General features: G+C 37.2%; 1 protein-coding gene across 3 annotated transcripts; it reads right to left on the bottom strand.

Moving 5' to 3' along the window:
• Positions 1–3,848: 3,848 nt before the first annotated feature.
• LOC119085074 (vacuolar protein sorting-associated protein 26B-like) lies at positions 3,849–9,120 on the bottom strand. Of its 3 annotated transcripts, none has more exons than XM_037195314.1 (8): positions 9,009–9,120; positions 8,634–8,741; positions 5,587–5,867; positions 5,249–5,509; positions 4,994–5,169; positions 4,769–4,911; positions 4,476–4,692; positions 3,849–4,205 (listed from the first exon to the last, which is right to left on the bottom strand). In XM_037195314.1, the coding sequence occupies exons 2-8, from the start codon at positions 8,634–8,636 to the stop codon at positions 3,943–3,945; spliced, it is 1,344 nt and encodes a 447-aa protein (XP_037051209.1). In that variant the 5' UTR covers positions 8,637–8,741; positions 9,009–9,120; the 3' UTR covers positions 3,849–3,942. The 3 variants fall into 3 exon arrangements, with proteins under 3 accessions (XP_037051209.1, XP_037051208.1, XP_037051207.1); XM_037195313.1 differs by having other exon boundaries at positions 8,634–8,772; positions 8,898–9,092; XM_037195312.1 differs by having other exon boundaries at positions 8,898–9,092.
• Positions 9,121–13,911: the final 4,791 nt, after the last annotated feature.

The raw sequence follows: 13,911 nt of genomic DNA, 5'->3' as shown, positions 1-13,911 counted from the left end.
CTGTAATAGTGAGAGTGTGTTGGTGCATTCCTTCCCAACCGTTACTTTCCTTCTCGACCGTTTGCTTTCCCTACCGACCGATTCATATCATAGCTCACCAATACACTCTCACGTATACAGAAAATTACATTCCATTCGGGCTTGTAGGTTACAGTCAGACAAATGCGTTTACTTTTTGCTTATTCTAGTAGCTGTTCACAATGGATCTTCTTTAATTCATTGATGACACACGGAAAGATTTTGTCGAGCATTTTAATTAATTTAGACGTTGGTGCACTAAAAGAAAAATGATTCTCCGTTCCAAACGTAGGAAAAGAAGACAAGGCCAACGATTTCCTTATCTGTCAGCATTGTATGAAGTTGATATTAATAATAAAAAACAAATTAAAAAATTTGCCTAGACTGGATTCGAACACGGCACCTCCGACACTTCAGTCTAACACACACCCACTGAGCTAATTCTTTGTTGGCTGATCCGAAACTAAGTTCGCACAGCTTTGAAGGTTGTAATACATTTTGAGGTAAAATGAATTGTTGACGCGTAAATGAAGCGTTTCTGTTTCTAACTTTCGAAAAAGGGTTTATTCCACATCTACGCATTTCCCTCTTCCCTTCCAAAATATAATTGCTCTCGATAATTGTATCGAAGTTGGCAAAATCTACAAAGAAATTTCTCTGAATAATAACTCAGTTACTTGGTAATCAAGCCTGAGAAACCGGTCATACAATTTCCGCTCTTGACCATTCAGTTTTCTAAAATAACATTTCAGCTAATTTCTGGCGTTCGCTTTGTTCCTTTGTTCGCTCAGATATGAAATATGCGACTCGGATCAGAAGCAACGGATAGTAATCTCGATATTTTAGTCAGTCCAATCCGATGTGAGATACTATCGGTTTGCCTGATATAACAGGTTATTTCCATTACTGAAAAATTATGCCTGGAAAGCTGGATAGCGATTTTCAGTTTTTACTGAGAAATGCAGCGTAACAGATAATGGCCGACCGTTACGCACAAAAAATGTTGCAAGTCCACGATAGCTGAACAAAGACTCAGAGTAATAATAGAAGAAATATTAACTACATCCATCAACCGAATTGTCTCTATCAGGGTGTCGTGTGACCTAACAATCATCGTTGTAACACTGAACAAAACGTTTCCATAGGTATAGGAACATTGACCGTACATCTTCAAACATCTTCAAACGAAATATTGACAGACAGGCGATCACAGAGTATCCAAAAACTTACAATAATCAACTAAATCAGTTTTCTAAAAAAAAAAAAAAATCAGGGAAACGATCCCGCGACCCGTGAGTTTCGAGTCCAGCGTCCTAACCATTAACAACTGGGGTCATTGAGGTCTACGGTCATTGAGGTCTACGACATGGAAGATCCAAAATTCTGCAAGGCAGAGCAGAGCATTGATCTCGGTGTTGACTGTAAGTGCATTTTGTTGATACGATTACTCGAATGTAATTCACGTTAAAATCCGCGCATATGTTTCGATGAACATGTAATAAAATGTGCCTGTTGTCGAATTTAGTGAAATTTAAGCAACACGAGTTGATCAGTAAAAATCGGTTTGCATCGCTGTTGAATTTCCACAAAATAAAAACTTCAAAAATTCTCATCGATGAACTGTTAGCAGACCCTTTGCAAGAAGCACATTCCATTCGATTTTCTTCAATTGTAGGTACAGTCAGACAGGTCATCAAAAACTCATTTACATTTTGCATATTCTATTAGCAATTAGCCGTTTCAGAAAGGTTCTTCTCCAATTCATTAATGACACACACGGTAATGTTCAATTTTGCTACTTCGAACCGCCGAATATTTCTGTTTTACCTGAAAAATGTCAGCAATATGCACACCTGCACCGATGATTCACCGTTAGGGCTGAAATATTTGTCTGCGATAATTGTTCACGTTTATGTAGGTGCGAGGTAATGAGGTTGGAAACTATTCAAACTAAATTCAGTCGTTGTTTTGTTCGCTAAAGCGAAGGTCGTCCAACACTTTAAAGAACTATGGACGTGGACAACGTTACATCAAGGTCTGCGAGTCGACTCAGCTCATTATCGCAATGATCAAATTCAAGTAAGTTTTTGTTCAAGAAAAGCGTTTTGCTTCACAGCAATCCGATTAGTTTCTACTGTGAGAAACTGTGAATTGATGGAAAATATAAGTTTAGAATTTGTCAGGAGTGACTACTGTTGAGTGCAAAATTCTTGTGATCATCTGTCGTGCATTCTGAATAAATTGCAACAAAATTATCCAAAATTCCAACGAGTAAGTTACGTGACTGTTCTTATATTCTGGTACATGGCACGGCCTAGTAATGCACTCACGGCTGTGATAATTTGCTGTTCATTCAACGGACAATTTTTGAAATCTCATAAAAACGTTCAATCCAGAACTTTCTTACATTAAAATGTCTTCCGAAGATAATTACACGTTTCATATCGAATGATATTTCGCTTTCACTCTGTCGCAGTATATTTCATTTTCATGTTAACCAAACACTACAATAAACTCAATCAATGTACTGTACGGTTTTCCGGTCGTAATTAAAATTAAGTAAAACTTTGGATCTTAACGATAAATCGTGCTTCAGATTTTGTTTGACTCCAAACTGAAAATGATTGTCCGTAAAGTCCATAAAGGTGTTAATTCTTAAGAAAAAAAAATTGTCAGGCTAATTCGACACGTCTAACAGATTTGTTTTTTTTATTATTAATTTCAGATCAGAATGGAGGAGATGTGCAAAATAAAAAAAAAAAAATAAAAAAAAGGGAGGTCTCGGTGATACTGGTTTGTAGAGTTCGCTTGCGTAGTCACTGGTGTTTTGTGTGTCCATAGTACTATAACTTGCAGGTCTCGTACTATGGCGCCTATCCTAATGTGATTATATCACTATCTTACTTTGCAACCGAACTCTGATACCCAATATCCCTTTTCAACCAACCCTTTTCCCCACGAGATTCGAACCCGCTTTCGTTTTGGCTCGCGGTCTGAACATCGATCTCGTGTATTACCACTGCGCCACGGTGGTTGTGATGAAGCATCGTCTAATCGTTAACTTGAAATAATTTACCAACACACACGTGACTTTCACCGAACAAATGGACGTTACACATGAGGTTGCATGCAAAACCTGTTTTCAACGAAGCACAGAGTACACACACACATGCAAACGAAGATATTCTACGCTTACGATTGGCCGGTTAGGGGTAATTGTTCTGGAGAAAGTTTTGACGTCAACATCAAGATGGATATAATGTCTGCGAAAGAATAAGTCTTCATGGCGCAGTGGTCAACCTTGCTGACTGCTAACTGTGGGACTCCGAGTTCGAATCTCGTCCGGCACATTTTTTGTCACAAAAATAAATTATTTTTTTTTGCCGAAATGTTTTTGTTTTTTGTGCCAGGTGGCAAGCACGACGTTAGTTATCGAGTCTGATATAACCAATTTCAGTAGAGCACCACGGGGCCCTTTCACTTAAGTCTCCTTTAAAAGCCTCTAGTGTAAATGGGCTAATTAATGCCGCGTGGACATACGGAATGGCATCACCTTCATCGGAAATTTTCAGTCCTCATCTTCGGTTGTAGGTCTTGTAGGTGTACTCAAATAAACATCCGAAACATTTATCGCAAATTTCTGGTTCTGTATGCGATGAAGCCTTGAAAACATTCAAATTTATCGTTGAACAGCAGTCAGCATGCTCTTATGCGTTGTAGATTTTGCTGCAGGATCTGCTTACCAACCATATTTGCCCCCCACCGGAAACCAGTTCAAATGTTTTTTTTTTTCTTTTTTTAATTAATTTTTCCTTTCTTTCTCTTTATAATTCTTAATAATGACATAGACTATAAATATTTCAATTTAATAGTGTGAATTGCCCAGCAGTTTACATTAGAAATGTGTGGTGCAATTCACAAAATTTATTCGGATGTTGAATCGACATTCGACGCCAGCGGTGTAGTTGACGAATCAACTGTTGTCGAACTATTGTTTTCACTATTACTACACTCTGACACTGCGGCCGCTTCCGTTGCTGATTGAGTTAATTGGGACGTTGAATTTGGTGCTGTTGCTGGATTTGTGGCTTCATCGAATAGCGATGCAGACTGATCACCAATGGTACCATCTGCCGGTCGTGGATGAGACGGCTTATTACTATTCGAATCCGAAATGGAAATTGGATCTGAGGACAAGCGAGAAAGGGAGCGATTTTTAATGGCAACATTTCAAACTTCGAATGTCACAAAAACTTCCACAATGACAAAAAAAGCTTAAAATCTCATCTGTTGCGGCTAACCTTGTCTCCAGCTAATCTACAATAGCTGCCTAGCTGTAGCGCCTCATACAAAAAATACAGCTGTGGCACTTGCAGATTACCTGGAGACAAAGCTACTCACTACGGATGGAACTTTAAATTCTTTCTTGTCAGTGCAAATCCAGAACTTTTACTCACTTTGTGGTTGTTGTGGACTTTCCTGAGTGAACAGTCCCATCGTCGGATCATTGTCACCAGCAGGTCCATCTTCATCTTGATTAGGCTGATGGGCCGAATTCTGTGTACCCATGATTTCACCATCCGAACCAACTAAATGTGATGGCACGTGCGGATTGTTTGACGATGTTAAGGCCGATTTGCGACTTTTGTCAGCTTTGCGCCACAAAGTTATCTCCTGTACGAACACGAAAATATTCAAAAGATAATTGTTGACAATCATCGTTGTTCGGCTAGACCGTCTACGAAATCACCTGTTGCTTGAAGTAACGACGATCCTCCGTGTCCATCAGCACCAGATTCAGGAAATATCTCACCGAAAACTTTTTGTTTATATCACGCATCGTTGGTGTGAGATCATAGCCGGCCAGAAACACTCGGATCGGTATGCTTTCACCTACGAGTGGAAGAAGAATATTTTATTTTGATTTAGCTATCGAATGGTTAACAGTTAACGGTTACAGTGCGTATCGACAGACCTTTGACGGGAGCGCCGTCCATTATTTCATACTTGGCTATGGTTTCATTTTCCGTGAACGTGTTCGGACCAGATCCAGTTGTTTCCCGTTTTATAATCGCTATTTCCATGTGTTTAATCTTAATGCGTACCAACAGGAAGTAGATCTTTCCGACTATGACATCCTTTAAGTGGTATCTATGGACGGGATAGAAGAAAAGGAAAACTTTAGGTTTGAAAAAAAGGGTCGCAAGAACAACGACGTGCGGCAACTCACTTGGATTTATTGTACTCAAATTCTATGTGTAAACAGTCTTCGATGCCAACTTCCATTTTGATCGGACAATTCATTTCCGGATAACTACAAAGTGTATGGACCGCAATATCAATTTCCCTCACAATATCACTGATGCGGCGCACAATCGTCACACGTAAAAAATACCTCAACCGCACATTTGAGCCCACATACACCTCAAATGGCTTCTCCACATTTGCAAATTCAAACGGATAACTAGTGTTCTGGATCAAATCGCCGGGTCTGCAATTGGTTAAACGAAATCGGTAATGGTCACATAACCGTCGTTCGGACGCACGTCACATTAACGATTTACTCACCGGGCCAATTCTCTCACCAACGATGTGAACTCATGGTGATTGCCACGATCGTAGTACAGTTCAATTTGTCCAATCAATTCGATCTTAATACCATGGTGTTCGAGTTTGCTGCCCGGCTTCCGTAGCGTTACATTCACTTTGCCGGACACCGTTTCACCGTCGTAGTACAGCAGATACTTTTCCTTTTTGCTGTCTTCTGTTTTCACCTCGGCCAATTTACGATTTTCCGCCCCATCAAAAACGATGTCCACATCGGCGGATTGACCGAATCCGAAATAATTCTGAAAATAGACGAACGGAATTTAGACTTTAAATGTGGTTGGACTCAGACTCATGGAATGAAATGTTGAACATTTGCGCTGTTAGTCTAGTTTGGGCTCTAATATTTTACCGACAGTTACCAGAGCCGTGAAGTATCGCCAAAGTCAGGACATCTTTTACGATTCATCACATTTTGGCGTTTCTTCACACTCTGGCGACTTTTCTTAGCGTTTTTTCTTGGCAACTCATCATTTTTGGTTGATTTGTATCTTTGAGAAAAATCGTCAGAATGTGAAAAAAACGCCACGAAAAATCACCAAATTGTGAAGAAACGCCAAGAATAATCGTCAAGAAGTGTAAAGAAACGTCATCAAGACAAATTTTACATTCTTTGGCGTTTCTTCGCACTTCTTGACGATTTTTTTTTACGATTCTTCACCGTAATACGTCTATCGAGAGTTATTATAAGATCCGGCTATGGCGGTCTTTTGTTGTAAAATGTGTGACAAGACTAATGGAATGAAGTAAATGATTTTGCATCAATGCATCGAATATACTTCGATCTTGAGTCTTGAGTAGCGAAAGACTCGATAACTCTGTCGTTAATGTGTAAGGTTAATGGGCAAATAGACCGAGAGTACCTCTGCATATTTTTGCAAAATCTATGACGTGTTGTTGCACTACCTTGGACGAACTATTTTTGTTTTGAAACTTTTGTTTTTGGATCACCAACTAAGTGCTTTAACACGGGTGATACCTATGATGGATATGTCAGCTGTCCCAATCAAAGAAAATTTAAATAAGTGTCAAAATGAGGAATGTCTGACTGTTGGTGCCAATAAAGAACGAAATTCAAAAACAAAATCTCATGTTTCGTGAACAGTTCGGTGTCTTATTCCAAGACATTTAAATTTAGTTCAACAAAAATTTCGGCCAAGAGAGGAAGTGAATATGATAAGGTCGTATGAAATATACATTTTTATGCCACGTAACGGTCGCGCCAAACACTTTTGCGCTATGTTTTCATTGCAATAATCAGTGATTCGTACTCGTCGGTCCCCTTTTCGCTACTTCAACAATGTGTATGATAAAACTGATGTCATCAGTTTGCGGTAAATTCGTTCATACGAGACATCGATAAGATAAGATAAAGAAAAACTCAACGAAACGACGACCAACTGCAAACATACTACTGGAAACTTGAGAAATGTAACGCCAGTGATGAGTACTCTAATACCAGTGGCTAAGTCTTTACATTGGCTTAACCTTCCAAAAATCATCTGTTATCAACAGTAAAGACAAACATGAGCGATGACCTTCGGAGTTAGCTTGGTGCAGGGTCTTATGTGGTTAAATTCAAACGGATGAAGTAACAGATTTTGTATCCAACCAATACTTTGAACAAGAAATAAGATTAGCATGGTGATGCGCTTGCCGTCTCTAATAGCTTAGCGAAACGAGCGAAGTGTAAGTTATTAAAAGAAATTTTCCTGCTTAGTACGTTGAAGCGAAAAATTGACAGAACGTACAAATGCATAATGTGTCATTGTCATTTCGTCGCTTTGCTCGGAGGTCTACACTTCGCTTTAGAGTGGGAGAAAGAGGAAGTAAATAAATGGAAATTGGGCGATTCAACGCTACAGCCAGAAACAGTGATATATCAGCCTGACTTTTCTTCAGCTGTTTTTCAGCTGATCCACACATACAATCAAAACTGTTTATACGGTGTAAGCTGTGCACACACGCATGGTAGTGGTTAAAACCGTATAAACAGTTTTGATTGTTTGTGTGGGACGGCTAAAAACAGCTGAAGCAAATTCATGCTGAAATATCACTACCTCTGACTGTATATGGGAGTTGAGGAGGGAACAAGGGCTCTGAACAAACGAATGGTTGAAAATAAATAGCTGAAACCAACACGTCACGGACATATACCGTTCTATTGTAGAATTCGTAGGATTAAATTTCGACTCGTTGACATTTCGTCAGTTGAGAATTATGTTTGTAAATGTGGGCTTGCTTTGAAGTGGTTTAGTTTGAAGGACATTGAATAAATGATTATCCGTAGCCATGACCGTAATCGATTAAATTTGAGGTGGAATTATTGGAGGAGCAGAATGTCGACGAATCATTAATTAAACACATTCCGACATAGATAGCCGGTATGGACTGCATGTCACGAGAAACACCGGTTAACCCATTCCTGGGTGTCTCCTATGATTGGTTTCACATCATATCCTTGTAAACGGTACAGATTCAGCTGTTCAGGTGTGCATTTGACAAGTTAGGTGAAAATCGAAATGTAAACAAAAACATTTCTCCCGTTGCACTATCCCAAAGTGCAATGATTGACGTTTCCGACGATACATAAATATTGCGTAGGTTACACACATAAAAACACACAGGTGTGACATAAATGACATTTACAACCGAGTTCAATGTCACTCAACGTTATTCAATGAAAATATGAAGAAAAAAAACGCATCAGTTGCATACTCCTGGCTATGAAATATCTTGTCATGTTTATCGTTTTATGTATACATGGGTACGGGTACTGACAGTACAAGCGAAAAATCACACGTAATCGGAACCAGTGATTTCATTTTTTTTTTGTTTAAATCTGAAAATTATGCTACGCCCCTAAAACCAGATGCAGTCTGTGTGGTACAGATAGGAATTTCTTGAAATGAATGCAAAATAAAAATTGGATTTTCGATTGAGATTGAGATTCAATCAACGATTCAATGGTGTTAGTTGGTCGTATTATTTAAATCAGTTTCACTTACCATACTATCAAAATTGTTCCAGTTCAATTTCCGTTCGTTTATTAAGCTCTGAGTCTATTGTTACGAGGCGGATCGTGTAACTTTTTTTTTCTGTGTTATTTGTTTAACCTGAAGATATGGAAATTGTTGATGAAAAACACTGAACGTTAAAACATACAATTGATTTTATTGTATGACACCAATAGCACCGGAAAAAAAACCATCAAAATGTTCGAATAATTGATGAAAAATTGGAATGCTCTGATTAGTTAACTATAAATTTACCATCTACGTAACGATCACGTTTAGCGCAATTGGACAAACTTTATTTAACATTCAAACGACACAACCGGGTTCCAAATTACGACAAATGTTTCTTGGTTAATGATTCGTTACCTTTAATATTTCAAAAATAGTTTCAACAATAATTTAACACCGCACAAAAAAGGTGGCCATTTTGGTATATTTTGTGACACTTCGAACGCAATTGGTATACGACTGGTAGAATTTTTGTTTTGTTTTTGTTAGGTTGAATTTTCACACACAAACTGTTTGATACCGGTAATAAAACCTATTCAGATCATTACCATCACTAATAACAATACCACAAATGTACCGAAACTATAATTTGATTCCTATTTCCTTACCTACCGAAAACCTGGTCAAATAAATCGACAAACATTTTTAATGCAAATATAACAGATATTTGGAGTTGTAGATTCCCGATCAATTACAATTATCGTACTCGTTTTAAAGTTTTTTTTTTTATCAGAAATTAATTTAATGAGCCATGACCGAAACTTTTCCTTTGTGTTTTTCAATTTTGAATCGAACCAACTCTTCATTTTGAGATAAAAATTGTTCTACAGCAGCCCCTAAAATGTACAGTTTCTTTTATATCATCCACAAAATCTAGTCCTTCCCAAAAAAAAATCTTATAATTTTCAACGTTTTCTAATTTTTATCGATATAAAATTTGAATCTGAGCAAGATATTGCTCTACTAAGGCTAAAACAATCCTGCGTTTATTTTTAAATCTAAAAAAAGTGATTCATTTTTGAAGAAGAATAGATTTAACAAGTATTATCCGGTAGATCAGCTGTTAATCGGAATTGGTATGTACTGTGCAACCAGTATCTACAGGGTCTCAATGGAAATTCAAGTTGATATGACCAAAAATCCGTTTAATTATGTTTCGTCGAGAAATTAGTAGTTTCATTGAAAGTGCCATACCCCAGTATTTATTGCGTTTTGACGTCTACATTCTTGACATTGGCGAAAACAGTGTTGCCGGTTAAGCGAGTTACCGTTACAATGTTCCAATGGTTCGTCACTGACAAATGTTTCAGAATTCAAAGAAAGATTGTGTCGTAAAAAGTTGCTACGTTCTTCCAGTGATGCGAAGATGGCGCTTTTAAGTTAGACAAATCAAACGATATCCAGCTTTTTAAAGTTGAAATAGCCATGAATGATTTTTTCATTCTATGTCTTCGATAATCAATTTTGTTGTCTTTTTTGATGGGTTGATAGTCAACTGACTGGTATTGGATGTAACAGAGAGTTTAATTCTATGAAATAGACAGATAGAGATAGATAGAGAAATGTTGATGATCATATGACTCAACTACGACATCAGTATTAATATTCATCTGTTATTGATGACGACGACAAAATTAATGACAAGCTCTGGGTAATATTGTCCACTATATAGTAAAATTCATGTTAAAAATATTGAAGTACAAGATTTGAAATGAATCGATTGAAAATACTTTGATCGATGGAAGTAATAGACCCGATAATAACAGTTGCTTGCCGTCTGTAACAGTTGCTTTATCATTTCGTCTTCAGCTGATAGTTTGCTCATTTTTCTGGTTGCTGCCGACAGGTAATGAGGAATCTCGCATCTTATAACATAAAGGAAAATTGTGTCTTTTTGCATATCATTTTGAATCACGCCGGCATGAAATTCCTAGCAGCCCACTCATAACACTTACCTCTCATACTGTATTTACACTGTCGCAAATAAAACACAGTTTTACTATTATAGGAATTTTTCCTCTTTATTTTCATTTTGTTACTATAATTAAACTGTTTTCACACATCAGACCATGGGGACAAGTGGGTTGGCCTGTAGAGGCGCCACATTTTTTTCATAGTACTTCATTCTCTGCTGCTTATTTTCATGTGAACTCACTTCACATTTGTCATTACAGAACAAATGTCACCATATGAAGTTGGTTCACATGAAAATAAGGCAGGGACAGCAGTAATTTTATGAAAGAATGTACTAAAATACGGGAAAACTCTATTACATTTCTTCTTAGTTTCTAAACATCATTCTCCTATAACCGTATGACGTATCAGGATTGGCCATAGTGAGCGATCGGGCGGAGCCAATACCTAATTTCAAACCAATGGTTTCTAAATAATTGTGGACCTTAAAACATCTTTCATTTTCATTGGACGCCTCAGGTGTTCTCAGTTTTCAGTTTCTGTTAATATGAAAGTCTAGGCGTTACATGGAGCTATGCTATAATCTAGGGTGGTTGGTCAATAGATTTGCTACTGGATTTGTCATTGACAGTTCCTCCTAAAATGACGAGTATTTTTGTCATTTTTCGAATATAACAGTGAAATGTCACGGTGAACTTGAATTTTCTTTTATTCGACCTCTCGTGAACATGAAATATTTGTAGTTGTTTTTGTAGAGGGCGGCACCACGACTAAGAATAACATAACAAGAAAATATTTCGATGGGAAAATTTTTAATTAAATAGATTCTTCGTTTTCCTGGGACCTGCGGGAAGCTTTGAAGACTGTTTGGACTCTACTGGTGACTCGTTTGATCGCAAAAATGTAAATGTTGTTTAGCCTGAGGTCTAAGCTTTACGGCGATACCAATCATGATATTAATGACTACCAACAAACATCTTTTATGAAACAAAGTCATTCAACTAAGTCGCTCCGAATTTGAATGGCCCTATTACACGTGGATGATTTCTATTTTGTCTCAAAAAGTATAAGGTCGAAAGAAGATTTTTGACTCGAAATATGTTTTTTTTAATAAATCGCACCGATGTGCAAATTGCACTATCTCGGGTCAAAAATTAACAAACTTTCTCCAATTCGCCTAGTCGGTTGGCCTGTAGAGGCGCCACCTTTTTTTATAGTACTTCATTCTCACTGTACTGTTTTTTTTTGTGTAACAACTTCACATTGATTCATTCCCATGAAATGTCACTGTAGTGAAGTTTGTTCGTGAAAAAATAATTCAATGACAGCAGACTTTTGATCAAGAAAAGTACTAATTTGTAATAGATTTTACCCTTAGTTTCTAAACTCCATTCTCCTATAGCCGTTATGAGCTCATTCTACAACATTTTAGTTGTTTCCACTAAAAAATGAGACATTGTACGAAGAAAATTGGATGGTCGTTCAGGTCTGACAACAAAGATTATATCAGAATGAAATGCAAACCCATTTTCCGACCTGAATTAACCCCTCAAATTATGTAAAATAGCTAAACATACTTTTTGAGACCAAATAGAAATCATCCACGTGTGATAGGGCCGTTCAAATTCGCAGCGAGCTAGTTGTTATTTTTGTGATCAAACGAGTCTAAACCAGTAGAGTCCAAACAGTCTTCAAAGCTTCCCGCAGGTTCCAAAAAAAATAAAAAATCGAATCTAATTAAAAATTTTCCCATCGAAATATTTTCCTAATATCTTATTCTTACGGTGCCGCCCTCTACAAAAGCAACTAAAAACATTTCATGTCCATATAAATGTCAAATAAAAAAAAACTTCAAGCTCACCGTGATGTTTTATCGATAATCGACTTATCAGTCGATGATGTCTACCGATTATCGATATCGGTAATTGATTCAGAGGAAATAATCGAAATTCTGTAAATCAAATGAATTATCGTACATGCCTAGTTCTGCCATAAAAGTCCTGTAAAAAGGCTTAGGAGTGTAGGGTTGAGTTTCTCTTAATTCTGCAAAAAAAAGGAATTGAATAATAGATAGGATAGATAGACATCCTATCGCGAAGTAAGGATGCCAGCAAAAATCCGTCACATATGGCTTCGATGCCTTTCACCGATGTCACTAATTCGGTGTACCTGTAGCTCAACTGTTTTGTAAAAAAAGTAGGGAACTTGCGTCACATAACATTTTAGGACCATCAACATCAGAATCTGAGCTTGAGACAATAATTTCATTTTATTTGCTCCAATATTTCGTTCAACGTAAACAAGCTAGTTATTGCGATGTGCTGTATTAGTTGCAACAAGAGAGAAATGCTTGACTCTTAGTTCAGTTCTGATGCAGCATTGATGCGAACAAATTTAACCATTATACGGAAACGAACTTGATACAATAAAAAAAAACCATTTTTATGCTATAGACCTCTTTACCTAAAATATTCTGCATCCATCGCTTATGTAAAGTGCAAGCACACACAAAGACATACATTTAACACACTATCGTTTCAGTTCTAAGATAAAACACGAACTCTCTGTCAATTAGAATTGAATGTTTTAAGCTCTTGTGCACGATTTTCTTCGGTTTGGTGAGTTGGACGTCTTTGTGATTGGCTTGGAAACAATTTTTTTTTTTGCTAAATTAAAAGTCAATGAAATTGTGTACACCAGAACTAGATTCAATGTACGGTTCACAGTGCATGTGTAAAATGACATGTACAACTCTTTATTAATTCGCTTGCCACATAATATGTGTAACATCACGTTAGGTATCACCTTATCATACACACCTGAAAATTTGCTCACCTACACGTCAGATACACAGGTCAAAGCAAATTTTAAGATGTACACGAATGCAGCGAACAACTAATCACACGGTACCTATGTATGTTACATTACATAATCATTAATTCAAGTCATTTAGCAGTTTTCCGAGCGGTCCATTTGTTATTTGTTGTTTGTTCATTTCTCAAACACACCTGAAAATTTGCTCACCCACAATTCAATTAACACCCAGGTCTAGCAAAATTCAGGCTCATTCGAGAAATGACTCTAGTTCGGTTCGAGTTTAATTTTTTTTCTCTCTATCACTCATCAAGCATCAGCCAGCAGCCAGCATTTCATTGTTCTCATGATTAACAAAGTGCACAATTTTAAATCATACAAAATTCTTGGTTAAATAAGGCATTTTGTTGGCCACATTGATACGCGAATAATATATTATTCATTAACTGACGAATATTTTAATATACCTACAACAGCTCGAGTCAGAGACATCCGACGTTGTTAGGTATGTTTAGGTACGGAACCATGCATC

Source organism: Bradysia coprophila, unplaced genomic scaffold (assembly GCF_014529535.1).
Source record: "Bradysia coprophila strain Holo2 unplaced genomic scaffold, BU_Bcop_v1 contig_94, whole genome shotgun sequence".
Lineage (NCBI taxonomy): Eukaryota > Metazoa > Arthropoda > Insecta > Diptera > Sciaridae > Bradysia > Bradysia coprophila.
The sequence above is the reverse complement of the archived record's forward strand: the minus strand, read 5'-3'. Positions and strand labels throughout refer to the sequence as shown.

Bases quoted from the DNA above. Each gene is read 5' to 3' on its own strand.
- LOC119085074 (XM_037195314.1), bottom strand. The intron at 5,170-5,248 runs GTGAGTTGCCGC...TCCCGTCCATAG, and splicing joins TTTGAGTACAATAAATCCAA to ATACCACTTAAAGGATGTCA. The intron at 4,912-4,993 runs GTCTGTCGATAC...TTCCACTCGTAG, and splicing joins GGACGGCGCTCCCGTCAAAG to GTGAAAGCATACCGATCCGA.